Below are 23,224 nucleotides of genomic sequence, written 5' to 3' on the forward strand. Positions count from 1 at the left end.
GTGTCCATGTGTGTTTATGCCGTGTAAATCTGCTAGTGGATCGCGCTGGGGTAAAAGCAGCTCGTTTTATCCTCCTCTCACAGGGACGGGGGTGTCATAGCAGCATGTTTGTATTTCACTCTGTGAAAGTATTATCCATTCCCGGGGGAGACGGTGTTTGATCAGGCCCCTGCTCTACCTCTGCCTGCATGAGGCTCTGCCCCCTCAGCTTGGGCCCAGATCTCTGCTACTCCGGCTCTTTGTTATGCACCGCAGGATCGCTGGTTCTCCACACATGCTCTGACACTCCTATTTCGGTCGTTTTGTCGGCCCACATTCCGACGACGAAAAGAGTTAAGACGTCTGGCTGCCGCTGACATGGATCGGCCCTGAGAACTCTGTGCTTTTTGGAGGTGGAAGAGAGTAGGAAAGATTGGGGGGGGGGGGGGAGAAGAAAGATCAGAGAAGAGAGAGGGAGAAGAGAAACCCAACAGCACGTTCAAACACATTAAAGAGTATTATAAGGACATGACACTAAACACTGTGCATCATTAGCATTTCTATCCCTCAAGCAGCTGCAAAAAGCCACTCGGATCCTACACAGTCCTACATTGCCTGGCTGTGCTACTTTGTGACACGCCGTGCATATTTTATGAAGCTGTTCAGACATCCTTAATACAAGACGGTGTCACCTGTTGAGATGTGTGGCTGGATCTCTTTCCGTGGCGGATTCTGGTCTGACGCTGTCTGTCAGATGCAGACGCGAGCCTGCAAACTCAACATTCCCTTCCTGTTCCCTTCCCTCCCGTCAGTGCCACTCAGAGAAAATGGATCTTGGGTTAACAGACTGTGAAGGCCTGTTCACGTCAAGAATGATTACTATAAAGATAACTAACGATAACAACGGTAGTGCTGTGTTCGATACATCGATACGGCAATGTATCGTCACAGAGATTTGAGGATACGAGTATTGATACCGCTGTCCCTGTATTGATATTGTGGCACGTGTGTAGCAGTGGACCGCGCTTAATTTGAAAACAAGAACACCGTTTAAAATGGAGTAGAAAAGTATGAGGTTTCTAAAAAAAAATAATAATAATGAATAGAGCATAAAAAAATGAATAGAGCATAATATATAGGCTACAACAAGGTTTAATCTGGCCGCACAGGAACACAACAGGGGTTGCCTGATATAAAGAGACGTAATCCCCGAAACAGAGCCTCCCACTTGCCCAATACAGAAATATCTGCTAAAGTGTGTTACTTATCTTTGTCAACCTGGCAATAATGTGTACGAGCGCTCTCTCCACTGTGGATAAACGCACTTGCTTTCTGAAAACACCGGTTAGCTTGCAGTTTAGCGATCTCCACTTAGATATTCTATTATCAGAAAAGTGTAATTTATCAAGTGTTCATTTATGAGAGAGAGAGCGAGAGGCTGTGTATGTATGAATTACCACCGTTTTGTGGCGTTTCTCTATTAACAGTAAAGCTGTGGCTTTAATTTCTTCAGAAACAATGATGTTACCAGCTGCTTGTTGAGAAAGATACCTCTGGTTTCTCAAATAAGGCTTAAGCCTAGTCCTATACTAAACTGTAAATCTGAGCTGTTTCAACTGAAAGAAACTTGCACTGACAGATCTTAAAACATGTCAGTGCCTTTGTTTTGTCTTAAGATGCACACCAGTAATGCTTTGTTCTAAGGCATGTTTATAAAAATTACTTAAATGTCCTAATTAAACTATGGCCTAATCCTGTTTTAGGCTAAGCCCTGTCTACGAAACTGGGCCATAATGTAGTTATTGAGCGATTAAGCTATTTTATTGATTAAATTGCAGGGCAGCTCTAAAATGTTTGTGTTGCTGAATGTCTGTGTGTGGCCGCAACGTGTGCGTTAGATACAGTGAAGACAGCGCATAAGTTTAGAACACTTCTAATTTTTATTTTTATTTTTTAAATGTAGAGAGTGCGTTCATTTGTGCAATGATAACCTACCAGCAATGTTAAGATGATTTAAAAAAAATATATATTATTATTTATGGGCTTAAAAACAAGATGCAAGTAATCAGAATATTGTACCTGCTGGGGAGTTGACAATGTCAACATTAAACATATGCCATTACCTATATTGTTCTGTGGTACAGTTATGGAGGCCCTTCATAATGCAGAGGTCAACTGCCTGCTCTGCTCTAAATAGTTAGAAATGGCCCTAGAGTATGCAGTGTTTAATAAACAGCTGTTTTACTCAATTCTTCTGAGGTGAAATTCAGTGCATTCCTGTATCGTGATACGTATCCTATCGTGACTTTGCTGGTGATACACAGCCCTAAACAATGGGTGCCTGTATATTAGCATCCACAGCAATGCATAATAAACGTGCAGTTAGATTCTTCAAATGTTTGCGGGCATTTCAATAGGAATCCATGTGATTGGGGATTTTGCATAAGGGCAAAAGATTTTCCCACTGGTTCTAGTTGGTCAAGCGGATTTGTCGCATAAATCAACATAAGGCTGCTTGGTTTGAAAGTTATTTCTTTGTCAGATGTTCTTCATACAACACATCACTACACGAGAGGAGAGGCAATGGAGGCAATGTGAGGGAACATTAAAAGGATAGTTCACCCAAAAATGAAAAGTCTGTCATTAATTACTTACCTTCATGTTGTTCCAAACTTGTAAGTCCTTTTCATCTTTGGAACACAAATTAAGATGTTTTTGAAATTTGAGAGCTCTCTCACCCTGCTTAGACAGCAACACAACCGACACGTTCAAGGCTCAGAAAGGTAGCTAGGACATCATTAAAATAGTCCATGTGGCATAAATGGTTCAACCTTAATTTTTTTTTAAGCTACGAAAATGCTTATTGTGTGCAAAGAGAACAAAAATATCAACTTAGCTATAAACTCTTTTTGCATAGCATCAGTTACTAAACTTGTTTTGTACTATGTTTAATTGCAATGTCCCTGTCAAATAAAAATAAAATAAAAAATAACTTTAATTCTCTTCTGTGTCAGTCTCCGCGGGGCATTCATGAGAGCACCATGACGTATGCGTGTGATGCTGCTGACACAGGAGCTGGCTTTCTGACTTAGAACCCGGATGCACCTTAAGCAGAGGGATGCACACGCATGCACCGTGGTACTGTCGTGAACGCTCATCGAATTCTGACACGGAAGAGAAGAAATTGCTGAATAAAGTCTTTATTTTTGGGGGGGTTTTTTGCACACAAAAATAATTCTCGTAGCTTCATAACATTACGGTTGAACCACTGATGTCACATGGACTATTTTAATGATGTCCTTACTACCTTTCTTGGCCTTAAATGTGTCAGTTGTGTTGCTTTCTATGCAGGGGCAGAAAACCCTCTGATTTCTTCAAAAATATTCCAAAGATGAACGAAGGTCTTATGGATTTGGAATGACATGAGGGTGAGTAATTAATGTCAGAATTTTTGTCATTTTTGGGTGAAATATCCCTTTAAGGAAACTGTAAGCAAGCCTTTTTTTTTTACCCAGTAATATCAGTTTCAAAATCCTTCTGATAGTACATTCCCTGACTTTGTTTTGGGATTATGTAAGTTTGTTGAGCAGTATGAAATTCTGCAAAAATGGCAGATTGTTTTATGGCATGTACCATTTAAATACTATACTATATACACTTTAGGTAATAATGCATAACTTTAAGGTAGTAATATACACCCTTTAGGGATGAATAAGGTACAAAATTGTACCTTTTTTCCTGAGAGTATAAGGGGCTCCAAAAAATATGCAAAACTAAATACGTATGCTTTAAAGGGATGGTTCAGCCAACAATGAAAATCGTGTCATCATTTACTCACCCTCAAGTTGTTCCAAACCTGTATGAGTTTCTTTCCTCTGTTAAGCCCATATAACGTATTTTGAAGAATGTTGGTAACCCAACAGTTGACGGTAGTCACTGATTTTAATATATGGACAATTTTTTTGTTTACCATCATTCTTCAAAATACCTTCTTTCATGTCCAACAGAAGAAAGAAACTCATACACATTTGGAACAAGTGGAGGGTAAGTAAATGATTATAATTGAATTTTTCTTCCAATTATCCCTAAACGTTCTGTTTATTATAAGCATGTGGTTAAGTCTTCTGGTGCTTTAAATGCTTGTGCTTTTAAAGCAGGATAGATTCTGATTGGCTGTCAATCTGTTTATTATTCATTAGCTGGAAAAAAAGTGTTTCCAACAATATTGTTTCTCTGTTGTTATCAATTTAGTTGTGATGTTGACGTCCCTATTCTTATAAAATTATCATTACAGGTATCACCCTTGGTGTGAATGGACATTAAGGAGTGAGAAAGAAAGAAAGCTGACAAATGGACAGTCAGACTGACCCTAGCAGACAGATTGATGAACAGAAAACGAGACAGGGACCAGGTGAGCCGATGTCACAGAATCGGCTTTTTGTAATTTCCAGTGATCTGCCCTGGATGCGTTTGATTCCAAGCCTTTGTAATGCCACATCCTCAGTTACTGAGCAGTTCGAAGTAGGATAACTAGCCCAATGAGACCAGAGCTTGCAGGAATCCACATGCTGACTGTTGCCATTTCCTGCTCGATTCCTTTCAATTAGATGCCTCTGCCCTGATCCTGTGCTAATATGCAAAGTCTTTTAGCTGCCAGCCGCTCACTGATATCTCAGAGTCATATACGTGCACATACACAGCATATGAGAGGTATATTTATTCTCCATGTACCGCTGAGACTGTAACATTTTTTTAAGAGCTGAACATCTTTTGCTGTATCTGGATGGCTCTCAAAGGCTGCTTTGGTGCTGATAGCTGCCACTCTCTGCTGGTGTGTTGGGGAGAGTCCTACGGCTCAGTGCTGCTAGCAAACTTTGAGTGTTGGGACTGGGATAAGACAGTAAGTGCCGCTTACAAACTGCTGAGAGGTTGTTGTGTCCTATAGGAATAGTTCTGAAAATGGAAAATTCTGTCATTTATTTACTCACCTTTATGTCGTAACTGTATGTTATTTTTTGATGAATGAATCTTCATATTTGTCCATGCAATGACAGTTCACTGACAGTCAAGGTTTCAAAATTAAATAAAAGCATTTTTAAGTAGATGAACATATGACCTTTCCGCAGGTTTGACGTTTTGGCTTAGATATATGATGTCATGACCTTGTGCCATTTGTTTATGAGACTTAAATTTCAGTCTACATTTACGGTGATTTTGTATTGCTTTTCAGCCATTTTGGGGCTTGACAAACCCTGGTCATATGAAAAGATCTCTCTGAAGATTGAGATAATTTTTCTATTGTGGTTTATGGAAATAATAACAGCAGACAGGAATGGAATGACGTGAGGGTGAGTAAATAATGACAGAATTGTTCATTTTTCAGTGAAATATGAAACTGAACTGATGCTTTGTATCACAGCTCTTCTTTTATTGCTGTCTCCTTATGATGAATTGCTCGTGTTATAGCATTTCTCGTTTGTGTTTTGCTTTGGATAAAAGTCTAAATTAGTTTTACATCAACTTTTCTCTGACCCGTGAAGCACTCTGAACTGCATTTTGTGTATATAAGGAATAAGAAAATGTATTATTGTAATTCTTATCCTTATCCGTATCTTTCTCCTTCTGCTTCTCATTCTTTTTCTTCTATTATTAATTAATATAAATTAGTGCTGTCAATCCATTAAAAAAAATAACCAATTAATCACACATTTTTCTGATATTAATCACGACTAATCCCACCTAACATTACTGTTTTTAAATAAACTTTTATATTGCAATAATTTCACATTCAATCTTAAAATTAATGTAGAAACAATATAAAGACAGTATATTTTTAATATTTGTAAAAAAAAAAATTGTTTTATGACTGAAGGTATCACTGATACCAATACTATCGATGTCTCTAGGATTTATTTTTTTTTACTAATATTTAAAGTTGCAGTCCGTAACTTTTTTTTGGTAAAAAAATGATCCGAAATCAGTATTTGAGAAAGTACATAACCATCCATTGTAATAGATAAGAAATCAAGAAATCAAGTGCTACGCACATGTATTGGCCATGACTTGATTGCAAATACAAATACAAAATTTAGATGAGTAAAGAAAACGCGGGTACTTATTAAAACAATCACCCCTTTATTTAAATATACAGGAAACCGCTGTTAACAGGTTAATGTAACGTTTCCCATTCCATGACTAGTAAAATAATGGCAATATTGAACATGGCTCTTCTCGGAGTAGCGCGGCCGCGCGCTGCGTCGTATTCTTGTGTGACAGGTATCACTGTTAAGGTGCAATACTGCCACCTGGGAGGTCAACTGGGTACTGGCGTTGGAGTAGGCTATTTGCGTGTCGTGTTGGTGTCCATTTTAAATATTGTGGTTATCGCAAATACCGGTATATCATCACACCCAAAATTAACACGATGTCGATATTTAATGTAGGGATGTAACGATTGCCAGTTTGACGATAAATCATGATAAAATTCCCCACGGTTAGTATTACAGTTTCATATTTTAATTATCATTAAAACCGTATTCGATTACCACGATTTGAACAACTCACGATAAATAAATACTGTCCAGCGCAGTTTTAAAAAACAGTCTCACGTGCGCACAGCAGCAGAGTAGTTTTGAGTGAAAATAGGGCGGAAAAGCTGGGAGGTTTTAAAAGACTGCTGAGAGAATTATGCAAATGAATTTATGAATGAATTAAGTATATGAATGTACCTCTGAAGGTTCTGAATGTCTTCAGAAATGATTCGATGGCATTTTGTTTCCATCTTCGCTCCATGTAATACCTAAAGAAGTGTTTAATCGCAGTGCTGCTTTGTCCATGGAGTTTACAGAGACTTATATTTGCATTCAGCTTGTGTGCAGTTTGTGTCTGGCCAAAAACGCACCGAATTTGTATGCCCTGCTGTAAATTGTGACCAACTGATGAAAAAAAGCTTATGGGGATTCTACACATTTAAACAATTCAGATAAGTTATCTAGAATTACTTTTGGAGCAGATAAAATACATATAATCATTTATTAATCAGTTATCATTTTGACTTAATCCTTTTCTTTATTTAAAGGCTGAAATGTGAGGTGTACATTTTTGTGAAAGCTTTATTTGAACATTTACATTAGATATTTGAACATGCTATTAAACTGGTGTCAGTCAAGTTGTCATTTAAAATCCGAACATCATTGGTCGTGTTATTGTTTTAGTGATTATGCAAAAAAAAAAAGTCATTTTATTTGTTGTTTGTTGATTTTTAAATATAAATCTTGGTGAATTGATTTATGTGTTGGTACTTTTTGAATATATCCAGCGCATTTTAACAATACCGTGATAATATTGATAACCGTGATAATTTTGGTCACTATAATCTTGATAAGAAATTTTCATACTGTTACATCCCTAATTTCATGATTTGAATATCACGGTTATCATCAATACTGGTATATCGCGAAAAGCACATGCTACGAGCACAGTATAATGGCTGACAGGACAGGAACATTTGTTTTTACTGACATATGGCCTGATAACATCTCATCTGACCACAGTTCACTGTTGTTCTACTGAAGCTCCCTCGTTACCTGTACCCTTTCACGCCTGGTGCTGAGGTGAAGTTTGAGTGTGCGTCTGAAAAGTCCCCTGTTGATGTGATCATAAAGACTTTCTGCATTTAAATAAATGCAATGTGAGTGGGGTGGCCAACCCTAGCTACACCCCTGCATTAATGCATTAATATTTTTAACGCCTTTAAACTGGAAAACTTAATCGCCAGCATTAATGCGCTAATTTTGACAGCACTAATATTAATACATGTAGATTACTTACTTTGTATAAGAACATATACAAAGTATAATGTTGTTTTAATGATGTTTATATTAATATTATGATGATTAGTAGAAGCATTAATACTACAAATAGTAAGCTTTTATACAAAGTATAATCTACATGTCATGTCAATAATAAATGGAAATAATACTTAATTGTAAATAATACTTACTTGTATATAAAGCATGTTTTTTGTTTTGGTTTATTTTCTGTTAAGTAATCTGATTCATACAGTTCTGCAGGTCTTAGTCTTCTGTATATGGATTATGAGCTCCGTTATACTGTCATAGCCTATCTTGACACATTTTACCCCTTCTCTGTTTATTTCTCAGGCTCGTAACCTTTTCCTCTGTGGCCCGTCACTTAGCTACAAATCTGTCTTTTTTTCTCTGAAAAGAAAAATCCACTCATTCCCCAGTGAATAAAAAGTGCACAGGACTGTTTTTAGAGAGCCCTCAGCTATAAGCTCACAGAGGAACATAAAGGAGATAGTCTTTCATTTTTCACCATCCTTCCTCACTTTACAGGTTTAACCTGAGAAAAGGGAAGTCATTCCTGTCTGTAATCCAGCCTCAATGACTCTATTAGAATAGACCGTTTTAAATGGCTAAAACCGCTGAAAAGACCTTTGACTTCCATGTATTATTGATTTATGAATTGGATTCATAATGAGAAGTAGTCATGTTTAAACAGCTTTTGTCACGGTAATTATAAGCACAGCCTATTAAATTGATATCTCCATTTATTGGCCATGTTTCTGCAACTGCAAAGGCACGAATGACCTCTGACCCTCAACCATGTCTGTGTGGTCTTAGGTAGGATGGTGGGAGAACGGGGTGTTACGTCTGAGGTACCCTGCTTGGTCTCGATATGGTCCCTTCCTGCAGCCGCCTGATGATGCTCAGCACCTGAGGGTAGTGACCCTGGAGGAGCGGCCCTTCGTTATCGTGGAGCTTGCAGACCCTGCCTCTGGAACCTGCATTAGAGACTCTGTGCCATGCAGGCGGCCTCTCAATACCAGGTTAGTACTGATCTGACCGCCTCGTCTGCCATTTATCATGGCTTTCCTGTATGGGGAAAAAGGAACATTGTAAAATTGTTCCAGTGGGTCCCAAGAAACCAAAGTTAAATTAGAAAGTTGTATGTTTCACTGGACAGGTTAGGAACTAGATTTTTTTCTCTTCACGGGTCTATGACCTTTCAGTGAGACAGGCATTGCAGTGCCATTCCACATTTTTACAAATCTTCTGTCAGAGATCTAATGCAGGTGTTAGAGGAGAAATGCAGTTATGCATCTATTACAGCCAAATTTATATTAGTAATGCACACCTCAGATTCCAATACTATAATCTTTATATTCACTACTTTAGCTTGTTAATTGTTCGGACAAAAGAGTAGTTTTTATTTCATAAATATTTTACATTTGGTGCCAAATTTTAATCATGTCAAATTTATTTTGATATTGTTATTAAACCAACATTTTGACTATCAACCATTTTTAAGATATTAAAATATATTATGACTTATCAATTTATTTTGATATTGTATTCTTCAGAGTATTTATTTTATTTGTATTACTGGCAGCTTATTTTATTTGATCACAACTTAAATATTATAATTATTAAACCAACATTTTGAAATATATTAAAAGATATTATGACTTACTAATTTATTTTGATATTGTATTCTTCAGCGTATTTATTGTATGTATTACTGGCAGCTTATTTGATTTATTATTATTATTTACTATTTTATTTGATTTACTAACAACTTAAATGTTATAATTATTAAACCAACATTTTTAACCATTAACCTTTTTAAGATATTAAAAGCTATTATCACTTGAGAAGGCTGATGGCAAAACATTCTTCATAACTTGCACTTCAATATTTAGGTGTGCATTTCAATTTTATTTGTTAATTGAAAACCAATATATGGCATGCCAATGAAGTACTTAGAAATTGTAATTTGAGGTTGTAAGCATGGCCTGTTTTTATTTGCTCCAAAGAATTCCGTTCGGAAGCTTTGGTCATCTTTCTCTGGTCATTTGTCACATTCTTTCAATTTAGTCTTCATCTCTGTGTCTCTCACTTTTTTCCCCCAACATATCACTATGAAGTTCCAGGGGCTATACTCACCTGCCTTAGCTTTGCAATCGATCACTCGTTTCCTCTCTCTCTTTCTCTCGCTTCCCCTCTCATTTTGACTTTGCCTTGTGGCGATCTCTATTCATACTTAGCCATCATGTTGCTTGTCAATCTGCTTGAGCTCTTGTCGTGTACACGTGTCTCTGCGGATGCTGCTTCACTGCTTCTACACCAGTCATATGGATGCCTGTGTTTCGTCTCATTATATAGTTTTTAGTTATATCACAGAAAATGTACCAAGACAGTATACTACTGAAAACCTTGCCCTTCCCCTTCTTCTGTCTTTCCTTATTTCACATTCCCTCTGTACCTCTCAGTCCTTATTTCTCTTGTTTTCTTTCTTCTGGGGTATACTGTAAATATTATATTTAGTGATGTCAGTCGATGAAAAAAAAAAATTAATCGTACATTTTTTCAGAAATTAATAGCGATTAATCCCACCTAACATTAGTTTTTATATATACTTTTATATTGCAATAATTTCACATTCAATCTTCAAATTAATGTAGAAACAACAAAGAAAGAAAGTCTATTTTAAATATTTGTTTTATGCCACCTTTTTATGACTGAATGCAAGTAGTATTTTTTTCCTAATATATAACTATTGACTATAGCCATTCAACATTACAGTATAATTGAGAGCTATCAATTTAACATTTAATGAGACTTTAAAAAAATAACTGAAGTGATTTAATTTAAGTGAACTTAAAACAATCTTCACATAAACCCATTAAAATAAATGTAAACCTGTGTCCTTCAGCAAGTAGAAAACATAATTTAATAAAGTTATCAAACACTAAATTCTAAAAATTAAATAGAGCTAAAACTTAAAACTACAGAAGTTACTGATTTCCTATTTTTTTATTTTGTTCTTTGATTAACAGACATCACAGCAGCTAGGTTATTAGGATATTTTGACTGCTTTAAGAGCTGCCGCTGCTGAACTTGATGCAGATATGACACTGCTTTACATGTGACTCATAAATAATAGATACTTGCATGCACAGTTTTAAGGCAGATTTAATCACATTTTTTGTAACTTCATGACTTAACTAATGACATAACTATGACATTGTATGCTCGTAGTTTTTTTTTATGCCTTGAAATGTAATGATACAAACAGCGCACGCTGCCGTATTTGTGCGTGCAATTGAAGAGCACACGCCACGACCACAGTATAACAACTGACAGGACAGGAAGATTCGTATTTACTGTCATATTTCCTGACAACATCTCATCTGACCGCAGTTCATTGTTGTACTACTGAAGCTCCTCGTCACCAGTACAGTTTCCATGCTCGTTTGACTCGCGCCTGGTGCTGAGGTGACGTGGAGTGCGCATCTGAAAGTCTGCCCTTTGATGTGGTCGTAAAGACTCTCGTGCATCTAAATAAACACAGTTCTTTAGCAGTTGTGAGTGGGGCGGCCAAACCTAGCTCTGCCCCTGTGTTAATTATGTTAAATATTTTTAACACGTTAAACTGAAAAACCACCTATCACCTGTGTTAACGCGCTAATTTTGACACCACTAATTATATTATAATTAGGGCTGTGAAGCAATTAAAATGTAATAATCTAATCATTTACATGATGTGGTAATTAATGAATTAATTTCAAATTTATCGCACATCAAATTTGGCTGAGAAATTACTCCCAAAAGATCATTTAAAATCATTGTTGTGTAAAGCATCAAATTGCAAATAAACACATTGCTGCTTCAGCAAGAATTTCTAATTTATTACACATACTCTTTTGGAACATGAGGGTGAGTAAATGATGACTAAATTTTCATTTTTGGGTTGGTGAACTATACCTTTAATTTTTTATATTATTATTACTATAGAAATATCAAATTATTTCTTTAATGAAACGATACTCTAAATCAGAAACTAAAACTGGCAGTAGGTGGTGGTAAATGTTTACCACCACCCAGGGGGTGGTGATGGCGCAGTGGATAAGACACATGCCTTTATTGTGAGAGACCCGGGTTCGAATCCACTGTGAGACACCAATGTGTCCCTGAGCAAGACACTTAACCCCTAGTTGCTCCAGAGGCGTGCGACCTCTGACATACATAGCAATTGTAAGTCGCTTTGGATAAAAGCGTCAGCTAAATGAATAAATGTAAATGTAAATGTAAGGTGGTGGTCTTAATGATTAAGTCATTGAGTCATTCATTTGATTCGTTCAAAAGGATGATTCATTCAGGAGTGAAGTAAATGATCCTCTTTATGAATGGTCCATTAAATCATTAGGCTTGTTCAACTTGGAAGCCGATCATCACTGTCTGACCGATTGGTGTGTGACATCAAATTACCGCGAGAGCTATAGAGGGCAGACAACTCTGCATGAGTTTGAATCGCTCTCGCAGTACTTTGTCACACCGATCGATCTGTGCAGCGCCGCTTCAAATTCAACGAGCCTAATGTTTCACCCAATTCATTCAAAACGTGGATTAAAAAATGAAATGCAGCTGGGTGTTGCTCAGAGACGAACAGCTCTGCTTTGTCTTTATATTTTCGTTGGCAAAATTGAGCAAAACTGACAGCATTGTGTCTAAAATAACACTATTAGCTGCTTATTTATTGAACTGTTGTATAAAATCAGTATCACATTTGATACAGAACTCGTGATATTGCACTTATTGCTTGTGTGATATTGCTTAACTATAACATATGATGTAAATATGAGACAAAAATGTAAACAAGCGAATTTTTTTGCCCCATTTCTTGAGTTTTAGGGACATTCTAACTACATTCTATAGGCTCCATCATGCAGCGAGTTGTTGCCCTCCATCATATTCGTCATCAATCAACTGAAATGTCAGATCACCCGTTAATAATTTTAACGCGTTTTTTCCCACCGTAATTAATTAATCTAATTAACGCGTTAAATGGGCAGCCCTAATTATATCATATTATGTTATATTATTGATATTTCATTATTATTATATGATTGATTTTATTGACACATGCAATACACATAACTGAGTACTTTCTATCTGACTGCAGTGCACTTCAGGAAGGGGTGGCACCCATGAAACAGTGCTGCAAAGGATTCTGCATCGACATCCTTAAGCGATTGGCCAGAATTGTTGGCTTCACCTACGACCTCTACTTGGTGACCAATGGGAAACATGGGAAAAAGATTGATGGAGTTTGGAACGGAATGGTGGGAGAGGTGAGGGAAGCTTTTTGTGTCTTTCACCTACTTTAAACTGGCCGAGCTTGTTGTATTCCCATCAGCGCCTCTCTTTATTCACTGCGCTGATGAGCATGTGCCCTGGATGCACTGTCAGCGATATCACTGAGAAGACTTTACTTGCATATGTAAATACAGGCATTAGGTGGAGAGAGGACTGCAGATTAAAGGCAAAGCTGCTATTCCCTTTAGTATCAGTAGTCATGATGATCAAACACTGTGATTATGGGATAGTTAAGGTCATGGTGCAGTGTTTTTGAAGAAGTCGCAGTAAGGAATCAATGTGAGCTTATAACATATGTCCATGTTCTTTGAATATATGTGGATGTGTGACACTATGTGGTTGCCAGAGTGTTTGATACAGAGGCTTCAACACTAAGGCAGGGGTTTGCAAATCTTTTCATGCCAAGGAACTTCAAAAATTATGATTTCCTTGAGAGGGATCCCTTTCCTAAAATGTAAAAGCAGCTATACTGTATTTTCATGCATTTAAACCCATTTGGAGGAAGATAATAGGTGTGATATTATCAAAGATTAAAATAAGACAAAAATAGATGAAATATTAAAATATCTGTTTATTTTTGTTTTTGAAAGACGTCTATTTATTTGATCAGAAATACAGTAAAAACTGTAAAATTGTGAAATATTATTAGAATTTAAAATAACTTTTCTATTTTAAAATGTGATTTATGCCTGTGATGACGAAGTAAATTTTTTTAGCAACCAGTCTTCAGTGTTACATGATCCTTCCTTCCTTCCTGATTAGGGTTAGGAATCGAAAATCGATTCCGATTCCAGAATCGGATACTTAAGGTCAGGAATCGGATACTTGTTGTCAAATTAAAATTTAGATTCTGCTTATCGATTCCTATGCGCTTTTTTTTTCATCTGTGAGGACCGGTGTGACCTAGCGATCTGCCAGGACCTTGCTCGCTAATCTAAGCGCTCCAAAGTTTCGCTGCATTTGTGATCAGAAGCCAAAAAAGCTAAGTATAATATCTGTGATAGCTAAACATGTTGCAAGAGAGGTGTCACCACCAACATGACATTAATTTAATAGATCGTTAAAGATCGCGAACATGATTCAAACACCAATGTGATTCTATTCCAAAATTACAATAATTCATCTGTTTTAGGGATGCACGATATTTATCGGACAGATAAATTATCGACCGATATGAGAGAAAATGACATAATTTTTATTGCTCCGATAAATAAATTAAATCCGATAACTAGATCCGATAAAGTATGCTTGCTGGTAAATAAATCAATCAGTCTGATTTATCTGAGATTCATCTTCTTTCCGAGTGCAAGTGATTGCAGCTTTAAACTGCAGTGACTCTCAGCATGTGTTGTGCTCATTACGTCATCATTTGCGAACGTGTCTTCGCCGGTCTGGAAGTTTTTCTCGGTGGCAGAGGAGGACAATGCCATTGCTATTGTAATGCAAGGATTCCGAATGGAGGAAAAAAGGCATCAAGTAGGGTTGTGACAGTGAGGAAATTTTCCCACTGGTTAATCGACGTGTGTCAACACCTTACAGGTATCACCTCGGTGGATGGGGGGTGGACGTCGTTTGAGTCTTCTCTCTTTTCCTCGCTTTCCTTCGGTTTTAAATAGCTTGTGCGCGTTTTACTTTCACTTTCAAATTAGTGGCAATTCGGCGTCAAGCAGTTGTTTGTTTTTAGTTCGCTTGAGTTTTCTCACTTTCCTTTGCTTAAATGGCTTGTAAAAGCACCGTGCGTATTTTATTTTCACTTTTAAATTAACGGCAATTCGGCATCAATTGCTTGAATTCAATTCAAGCAACAACAAAATACAACATAGAATATATAGCTAACTTTTATTAACAAAACGAATAAAAATGCACCATGCTATATGCCTAATGAAAATCAGTAAAGACTGAGGAACAAATAATTATAAAACGTAGAATGTTTATTAGTGAGATGGAAAGTTTTGAGGCACGGACTGCATACACCTTGATGTAAAATAATGGGAAAAATATCACAGTTTAAATAAAATAAAAATCAGCAAATATTGTGGAACCAAATAGGCTAAATGAGAAACAAATTTTTTAAAAATAAATAAATAAATAGACCTTCCAATATCACCTTAGATAAATGGCAGGTCAACAGGCTTTTCAAAATCCAAAAATATTTTTAAAACAGGCGCTTTTACAATTCGTTTTGAAACTCTTCTGCCATCGTCTTGTCTTTTTCACCTCACTCTTGTCAGTCAGCTCGACTCACTCTCCTCAGGTGATAAATGAAATCTGATCTGTGATGCGCGACTGTCGTTCGTTTGGTGTGCTGCATTGAGTTCAGTTTTAATTGTAGTGTCTGTTCTCTAACTGAACTAAATGATTTTTTATTACTATTAAAAAAATCAAAATGACAGTGAGGGACGGTACTGTGGTGGGCAAGTGATAACCGGTGTTGCGACTTAACAACCTTGGTATGAGGATGCACTTTATTTTTATTGAGCATGCACTTTTGTTTTTCATTTTTTTCGAGGCTGACAAATGTCAATGCATTTTTTTTTATAATGTATTTGAAAACACGTGACTTAAAGACAGTGTTGTGCAAGTTACTTCCAAACTGTAATACATTACAGATTACTTGTTACTGTTATTTAAAAGTAATTCCTTACCTTACAATATTACTGTCGCAGAATTGTAATGCGTTACATGACTCCTGTATTACTTTTGAGTTACTTTCACCAAAATAACTACAGAAGTAGAACTTAACATTTTAAAATGACGAAATGTACTAGAGCCCTGCCCTAATGGTAAAGTGTTTATATTTCGTTCCGGCTTTTTATTAAGATCATTTAGAAAAAACGTTTGGAGCATTTTTTGTTCATTAAATACGTTTTTTCTTTCTTAAAGTAACGACCAAGCGGCAGACCGGCAGGCTGATCATAGCTTATGTTTGATCAATTTAGCCTTCTCAAATCATCACGACTTGTCTAAAATAAAATCTATAGATATACTAAAACAGTTGAAGCATATAACAATGTTTAAATGTTAAACCTAGATAAATGTGCGCTGCATCCAGTAGTTTGTGTGGAGAGTGGAAGCTAAAGCGCAGGACATGGAGGCACCAGCACAATCAATTGCAATTTTTTTTCAATGGAAATAACTTGCGCCATAATTTTTGCTCCTAAAGGTAAAAGTAATACATCATTCTGAACTGTAAAGGGTCTACTTTTATTTGTGTGCAATCACAATATCAACAAAACGTCCTTTTATCTTTAACAGTAGCGCTTCACAAAAATGAACCGAAATACATGCCTCACAGACATGATAAATATATCTAAAGAAAGCTTTAAATTGCTACTTATCGAAATAAGTAAAAACAAAAACAATTCCTAATCGGAATCAATAAAATTCAAACGATACCCAACCCTATTCCTGCTTAATAGATGACACATTGTTTTCAGGATGAATAGAAAGTTCAAAAGAACAGCATTTATTTGAAACGAATTTTTTAGTAACAATGTAAAAATCTTTACTGTCACTCTTGATCTACTTGCTGAATGGAAGTGTTAATTTCTTCTTCTTCAAAAAATCTTACCGACTCAACTTTTGAGTGGTAGTGTGTGGATTATATATAACTTCAAGACATTTCTATCTCTTATTTCATTTTATCAATTAAAGCATTTTGTAATGTTAATATTTTTAATGAAAGTTAAGGGCTTGCTGAAGATCTCAAGGCTTTTTTTTTTTACTGGGGGTCTTTGAGGGACTGAGTGTAGGAGGTTGAAACCCCCTGCTCTTTGTAAAGAGTTTGAACATGTAATTCCAGCATGGTGCGTGATGTAACAGAGAAGTCACTTGTTGCCCTGTTTGATGACTGAATTCCCACCCGTATCTGCCGGCCTCCAGGACTACTGAAACACTCTGAACCCTTTTAACAAAGCGCCAGGGGATTCGGCTAATGGGTCACACGCACAAACACAGAGGTATCCAAGACAGAGGCCTGAAGCCAGCCAAAAACGAGTTGCGAATGCATGCGAGTGCGAATGACAGACAGGAGGGTTGTTGTTTTGAGAGCGAGACCCTGCTGTGGCGCTCACACCCTGGAGTGACGCCTTTTCGAGACAGTTGCTAGGGAATGGAAACAGCTCTTTTCACTGTATCATTTCCATTCTTTTGCTCTTAATATTTCTCACGGTATCTTATGCGTTTTGTTTTTCCCTTCTCTCTGCTCCTCGGTTTTCAGCATATCTCTTTTTCTGTGACCACGTCGTTTTCTTTTTCTCAATCTTTTCCTTTCCGTCTCTCTCTCTCTCTCTCTCGCTCGCTCGCTTTTGGTCTCTTCACTGCATATTTTGATGCTCAGCCAATCAGCTGTCAGCACGGCCCCTGTAGGCGCAGTGCTAAGGGTTATTTTCTCAGGCTGCGAGTGTGTGTGAATGGCTTTGATCTTCTATCTAAGACAGGTCCACATTTCCTCTGTGCAGCATACCGGCCTGCAGCAGGACCGGGGCTGCGGCGCGCTCACGAGGAAACAACTTCATCGATGTTCTTTCCACAGTCTCTGCAGACCAAGAAACACGCAGGCTCACATTCAAACAAGGATGCAAAAGTGCTCGCTGCACACTGGAAATTATACTACCTAAACAATCCCTTCTCCCGCACACAGGCAGGTGTGCGTCTTTTCAGAATCAATGCAGCGTTCAAGCTGTCAGAGGAGATTTGGGAAAGCTTGTAACCTGCATGACTTTAGGCAGTGACTCAACTCAGCAACGTCGCCATAAATCCCGTTCCTCTGCATCACAAGCTTTTCACACCATTCAGGAGTATAAAACAGAATGCAAAGTGAGAAAAGAGCCGCAATAGAAAGTAAAGATGTTAATGTTGTCCCTCCTTTTTGGTATTCCCAGGCATGCTTTCTATCTGTATGGGGTATACTGTCTCGAGATGGATAACCTGCCTCCTGTAGCGTCTATGTGTGCAGGCTTCTTACTACACTATCTGCCCTACCAATTTATGGATACTGGAATGCAGCCAGTACGTGGATTGAATATTAATTAGGGATGGAGGTTCTCTGAATTTGCAGATAGACCACCTGTTACTCACCACATATGGCTCCTGTGTTCAGGCAAAATGCTGATTTCTTGCTGAGGACTCACCTCCATATCACCAGTTCTTTGAGTGTAGAGGAAATTCTGTTAGGGCCGTAGTCTAGCGGTTGAGCCGTGGTGCTCATGCGGGCGTCACAAGTTTGATTCATCTTCATGTCAATTCCCGAGCTCGTTCCACTCTTTTCTCCTTAACGTTTCATGGCCTCCTTCCAGTGGCGTTGCTGGTGCTTCTCCCCGTCAAGTAAAAAAAAAAGTGCATCTTTATTTTCTAGGGGGCCTGAGGGTAGAGTTCAAAGAACCAAAGTGTTCAATTCTGGTGACTTTTGTAGCAGCAGTTTTACATTTTCTGTAGCACTATTGTGTGGCATTAATGTAACTACGGGTTTCAGATGATCACTAGCTCAATTTCTTATTTGCATAATTCTAACCTACAAATATTTGTACCCTATCTGTGACCCAGAAAACGGACACTAAATAAATACTGTAGTTTACTTTTTAAATATTAGCAGTGTAGAACCGATCAATCCTTATACATTTATTCACAGCATGTTGAGTGACCTTTGGCTTCCTAAACTTCAATATAGGAATACAACTCGTGATTATTATATTAATTAATTACTCGTCTGATTATTTTTTTTGTTCGGTCGCATAAAAAAAATCCTGTATTTTAATAAAAAATATGTTACTCCAAAAATGTAATGTTTTATAAAACAAATATAACTGTATAAATGGCTGTGCTGTATATAATGTTCTGAAAAAAGGTTCAGAATATACACTAGTCTTCAAAAGTTTAAGTTCAGAAAGATTTGTTTATGATCAAAAATGCAGTACAGCAAAATATTGTGAAATAGTTTATTTTTTATTAATACAATTTAAAAGAACTGTTTTGTCTTCAGTGTCACATGATCCTTCAGAAATCGTTGCAATATGCTGATTTGGTTCAAGAAACATTTATTAGGTTCAAGAAAAACTTATCTGCCAAATGAATAAATATATTATCTATGTTAAAAACAGCTGAGCTGCTTGATATTTTTCTGGAACCTATTTTTTTTCTAAGGTTCTATGATTATTATAAAATTCAAAAGAACTGCATTTATTTGGAATATGTTTTTTTTTTGTAACAATGTAAAAGTATTTAATGTTTCTTTTTGATCAATTTAATGCATCCTTGCTTAAATAAAATAATTACTGACCCAAACTGTTAAATGGTAGTGTACAATACATATATAAAAAAGTAGCATGACTGCTGTTTAAATAACTAAATTATATATAATAAACATACACAAAACAAGTGTTAACTGGTAATATAATTTCTGTAATAATTCATATTCTCTCCTCTGAACATAGCATAATAATTCAATTTATTTTTCAGATAAAGAAAGGCCACAAAGCACTAAGTTGTCAAAATTATGCTGCAATTTATATTAAACACTTCAAAGATGGTTGAGCATATAGTTTCATGTGCTCAAAGTGCATATGCCATTGAATGTGCTTTTAAGGGTTTTGTTTTTATCTGTAATAAAAACTGTTACAGTTCTTGTAGAAATATCATTACTGGTTTTACATGTACATTTTTATTACATTTAATGAATTTTACATTCATTTACATCTAAATGTAATGTCCAACAACTAATATTCACTTGCATTCATTTTTAGTTTATATTATTAATTATAAGATAAGAACAAAACCTTCAAAACACATCACTCAGTGGCACAAGCAATTTGACCACAGGAAACTATATGCTTAGCTCAACCATTTTTTAAGTGTTTAATATAAAGTGCTTTATGCTTTCGACAACGTAGGTCGTGCACTTTTAATGTAGCAGCTTTCTTTTGTGCCCTTCTTGATCCATAATGCAGTTTTCATGTCAGAGCTGTGGCACAGAGGGTATTTGCTCCAGACATGTGCAGTCCTGTTGCGCTCATGGGGACCTGGGTTCGAGTCATGTCCCAGTGCTGGTGCCTATCTCTCTTCCTGTACTTCCTTGTTTCTTCTTCACTATCCCATTAAATATATGGATTGCAATAGCTACTCATTCAGACATTAGCATATTTTAGCTTGGTAGCTAGCTACCTTTTAGTCTCTCATTCCTCTGCAAGTCACAGTGGCCACATGATCTCAGGGCAAATCTAAGGTTCCCTAGAAGATCTAAAGTAAGGAAATGTACACCTCGACTAGCCTATAATGTTTTGGATGTGATCAAATCCATTGAGTAGTCTAGCGTGTTTCTTAGGTCAGTATACGGTAAGTTCCCTTGTCAAACAAGGATTAACCAATAAAAGTTTACTGGGGCACAGCAGAATTGTACTTGGTCTAATGCCCCTGTAAAATGAGTCACTATAAATCCTGTAAATAAAACTTTCCTGCTACTAATAAAAGTGTCAAAAGGGCAAAAATACAATCTTCCACTTCCTCCTGTTCACTAGGTTGTGTACAAGCGGGCAGACATGGCGATCGGCTCTCTCACTATCAACGAGGAGAGGTCAGAGGTCGTGGACTTCTCTGTGCCCTTCGTGGAGACGGGCATCAGCGTCATGGTCTCTCGCAGTAACGGAACCGTCTCTCCCTCTGCTTTTCTTGGTGAGGTTGAGTCTCGTGCGAGCCATAATGCTTCATCATATTTGACTATAATCAGTCTCTGCTGCATGTGATTATGATGTATGACTTTCTAGGTACTGGTGCGTATCATATCAGAGCTCATCAATCAGACTTACAGTTCCCTTTCAAAACAAACTATTTATCACACTTCAGTGAGAAACACTAAATCAACATTTTTCAAACAGACTCATTTATTTTATTTTAATTTATAATTTATTTTATATTTTATTTTACTTCAGACCATGGCACTAGCTATGTCAAATTCATGAGTTCCTAGAGACTGCATGAACAGATAAAAATATATACTGTACATTGAAGTGAAATTGAAGTCTCTTTGAATAATCGTTAGTAAAAGTCGCTTGAAATGTGCCAAATGTCAAGTTTTGTTTTGTTTGACTTTAAAATGCAATTAAAGTTGCTTGTTTAATACGGGTGTCTGCCAGTTATAAATGTGTTTTGTTTTCTTTTGTTTTGAGCATAGCACTAGCAAAGTCAAGGACATGGGACCAATCTCCAGATACAAAATATATACAGCACTTTTAAGTTGCTCTGAATACAAGTTTTTGCCAAATGTCTATTTTATTTTATTTTACTTTAAAGATCATAGCACTAACAATATCAAGGATCCATGAACAAATAAAAACATATACCTTAAAATACAATTAAAGTTGTTTTAATACAGGTGTCTGCCAAATGTAAATGTGTTTTATGTTCAGTTCAGTTCCCAGAAAATGCATAAACATATAAAAAATTATTATTTTCGCAAATATAACGCTGTATTAAATTCCTAGTTAAGTTAAAAAGTTAATTTAATTTAACATAATTTAGTTATTTCCAAAGGTCACCTCCAGTTCAAATGGTTGCTATACCCCTGGGATGTATTCCACAAAGCAAGGTTAGCCTACCATCTGCTAAACCCTGAACTCTCGGCTGAGTAACCCAAACCTTGCTTACTTGGGGTATGTTGGTTCCAAAAACGCGTCTGGGAGTAAGTTCATTCAACCCAGAGTAAGTTCCTGGTTAACACACAAGACATTCTCAACAGAGCAATGAATCGACGAGTCACTATGGTAACGGACACTCAGAAAAAGCATGCTATACTACTACTTTCTTCTTCTTCTGTTCAAAGGCCATATACATACTTGATTCGTATCACCACTGGTGGTTGTGCAATAATCTGTATTTTTTTCTGTTTAAACCTTGAGAATAAGTATTATATTGTTTGTTTGATGTGAATAATATAATAAATCATTTATGTATTTTTATTATAGAAATAAATGATAGACTATGCTGATCCATGATGTGTGAGATGATAATATAAAATGAAATAAATATATAATATAATAAATTAAGCATTACCTTGTCTTAATAGTGTTTTAAAATTTATACAGATAATTATTATATATGCCAATAAAATAAATATAGTAAACATATTAGAATAATATATTACCTTATATTTTACTTTATTAGTGCTTTCTAATTAACATATCCTACAAATATATAAAGTTACACCCGTTTACACTAGTGCGTTTTAGTTTGAAAACTCTGGGGTTGCGTTTCAGTGTAAACGGACCAAAACGGAGACTTTTGAAAACGATGGCGTGGCTGCCCACATTCGCACTGCGTATCCTTGACGACTGTGCAAACAATAACATCATGCTCATTGTTGTACCCATAGATATGTACAGGTAGATTACCCATTCGACCGCTTCAAGCACGCAGACGCGTCCGCCATCTAAAAACTAGGGGATCTACCTTTGCATATCTATGGTTGTACCTGCATGACTGGTCACGTGACATGCGTTTTGGGTTGTGTAGTGTAAACGGAGATCGTTTCTGAAACGCCAGTGTAAACGGGGATCGTTTTCATTCTAAAACGCCGTTTTAAAACGAAAACGCACTAGTGTAAACGGGGCCTTAAACATACAAACGGGTATGTCACATAACCTGCTTTCTTGAATACCCCCCTGGTATTCATTTCTGCTCTGTTGTGTACAAACCAAGTAAACAACAAAAAAACAATACTACTAATGGTTTTGATTTCTCTCTGTCCTCTCCTCTTTCTCTGTGCCCTTTCTCAGAGCCGTATAGCCCTGCTGTGTGGGTGATGATGTTTGTAATGTGCCTGACCGTGGTGGCAGTGACGGTTTTCATCTTTGAGTTCTTCAGTCCAGTGGGGTACAACCGTAGCCTTCAGAGTGGCAAGAGTGAGTCCAATTTGCTCTTAGTCCTGCATTTAACCTTTTAATAAGGTCAAACTTTAGTGGTCTCAAGTGTTATTTTAATGGACATAAATGTGCAGAGTTGCTTGTCACTGAGTTTATTCAGGAGTCCTAATGGCTAAGTTCACCTCTGTTCGTTATTGGCCTGGACATGGGTTT

The 23,224-nt window shown here is 36.8% G+C and overlaps 1 protein-coding gene across 1 annotated transcript in view; it reads left to right on the forward strand.

Moving 5' to 3' along the window:
• The window catches only part of LOC306877664 (uncharacterized protein), a gene marked incomplete at both ends in the record, with an annotated part of 53,211 nt that overhangs the window by 17,404 nt on the left and 12,583 nt on the right, over positions 1-23,224 (forward strand). The window contains 4 exons of the mRNA XM_079429561.1: positions 8,625-8,830; positions 12,967-13,135; positions 20,672-20,825; positions 22,925-23,050. Coding sequence (XP_079285687.1) covers positions 8,625-8,830; positions 12,967-13,135; positions 20,672-20,825; positions 22,925-23,050 — 655 coding nt within the window. The remainder of the gene's footprint in view (positions 1-8,624; positions 8,831-12,966; positions 13,136-20,671; positions 20,826-22,924; positions 23,051-23,224) is intronic.

This window comes from Barbus barbus, assembly GCF_936440315.1.
Source record: "Barbus barbus genome assembly, chromosome: 12".
Classification (NCBI taxonomy): Eukaryota; Metazoa; Chordata; class Actinopteri; order Cypriniformes; family Cyprinidae; genus Barbus; species Barbus barbus.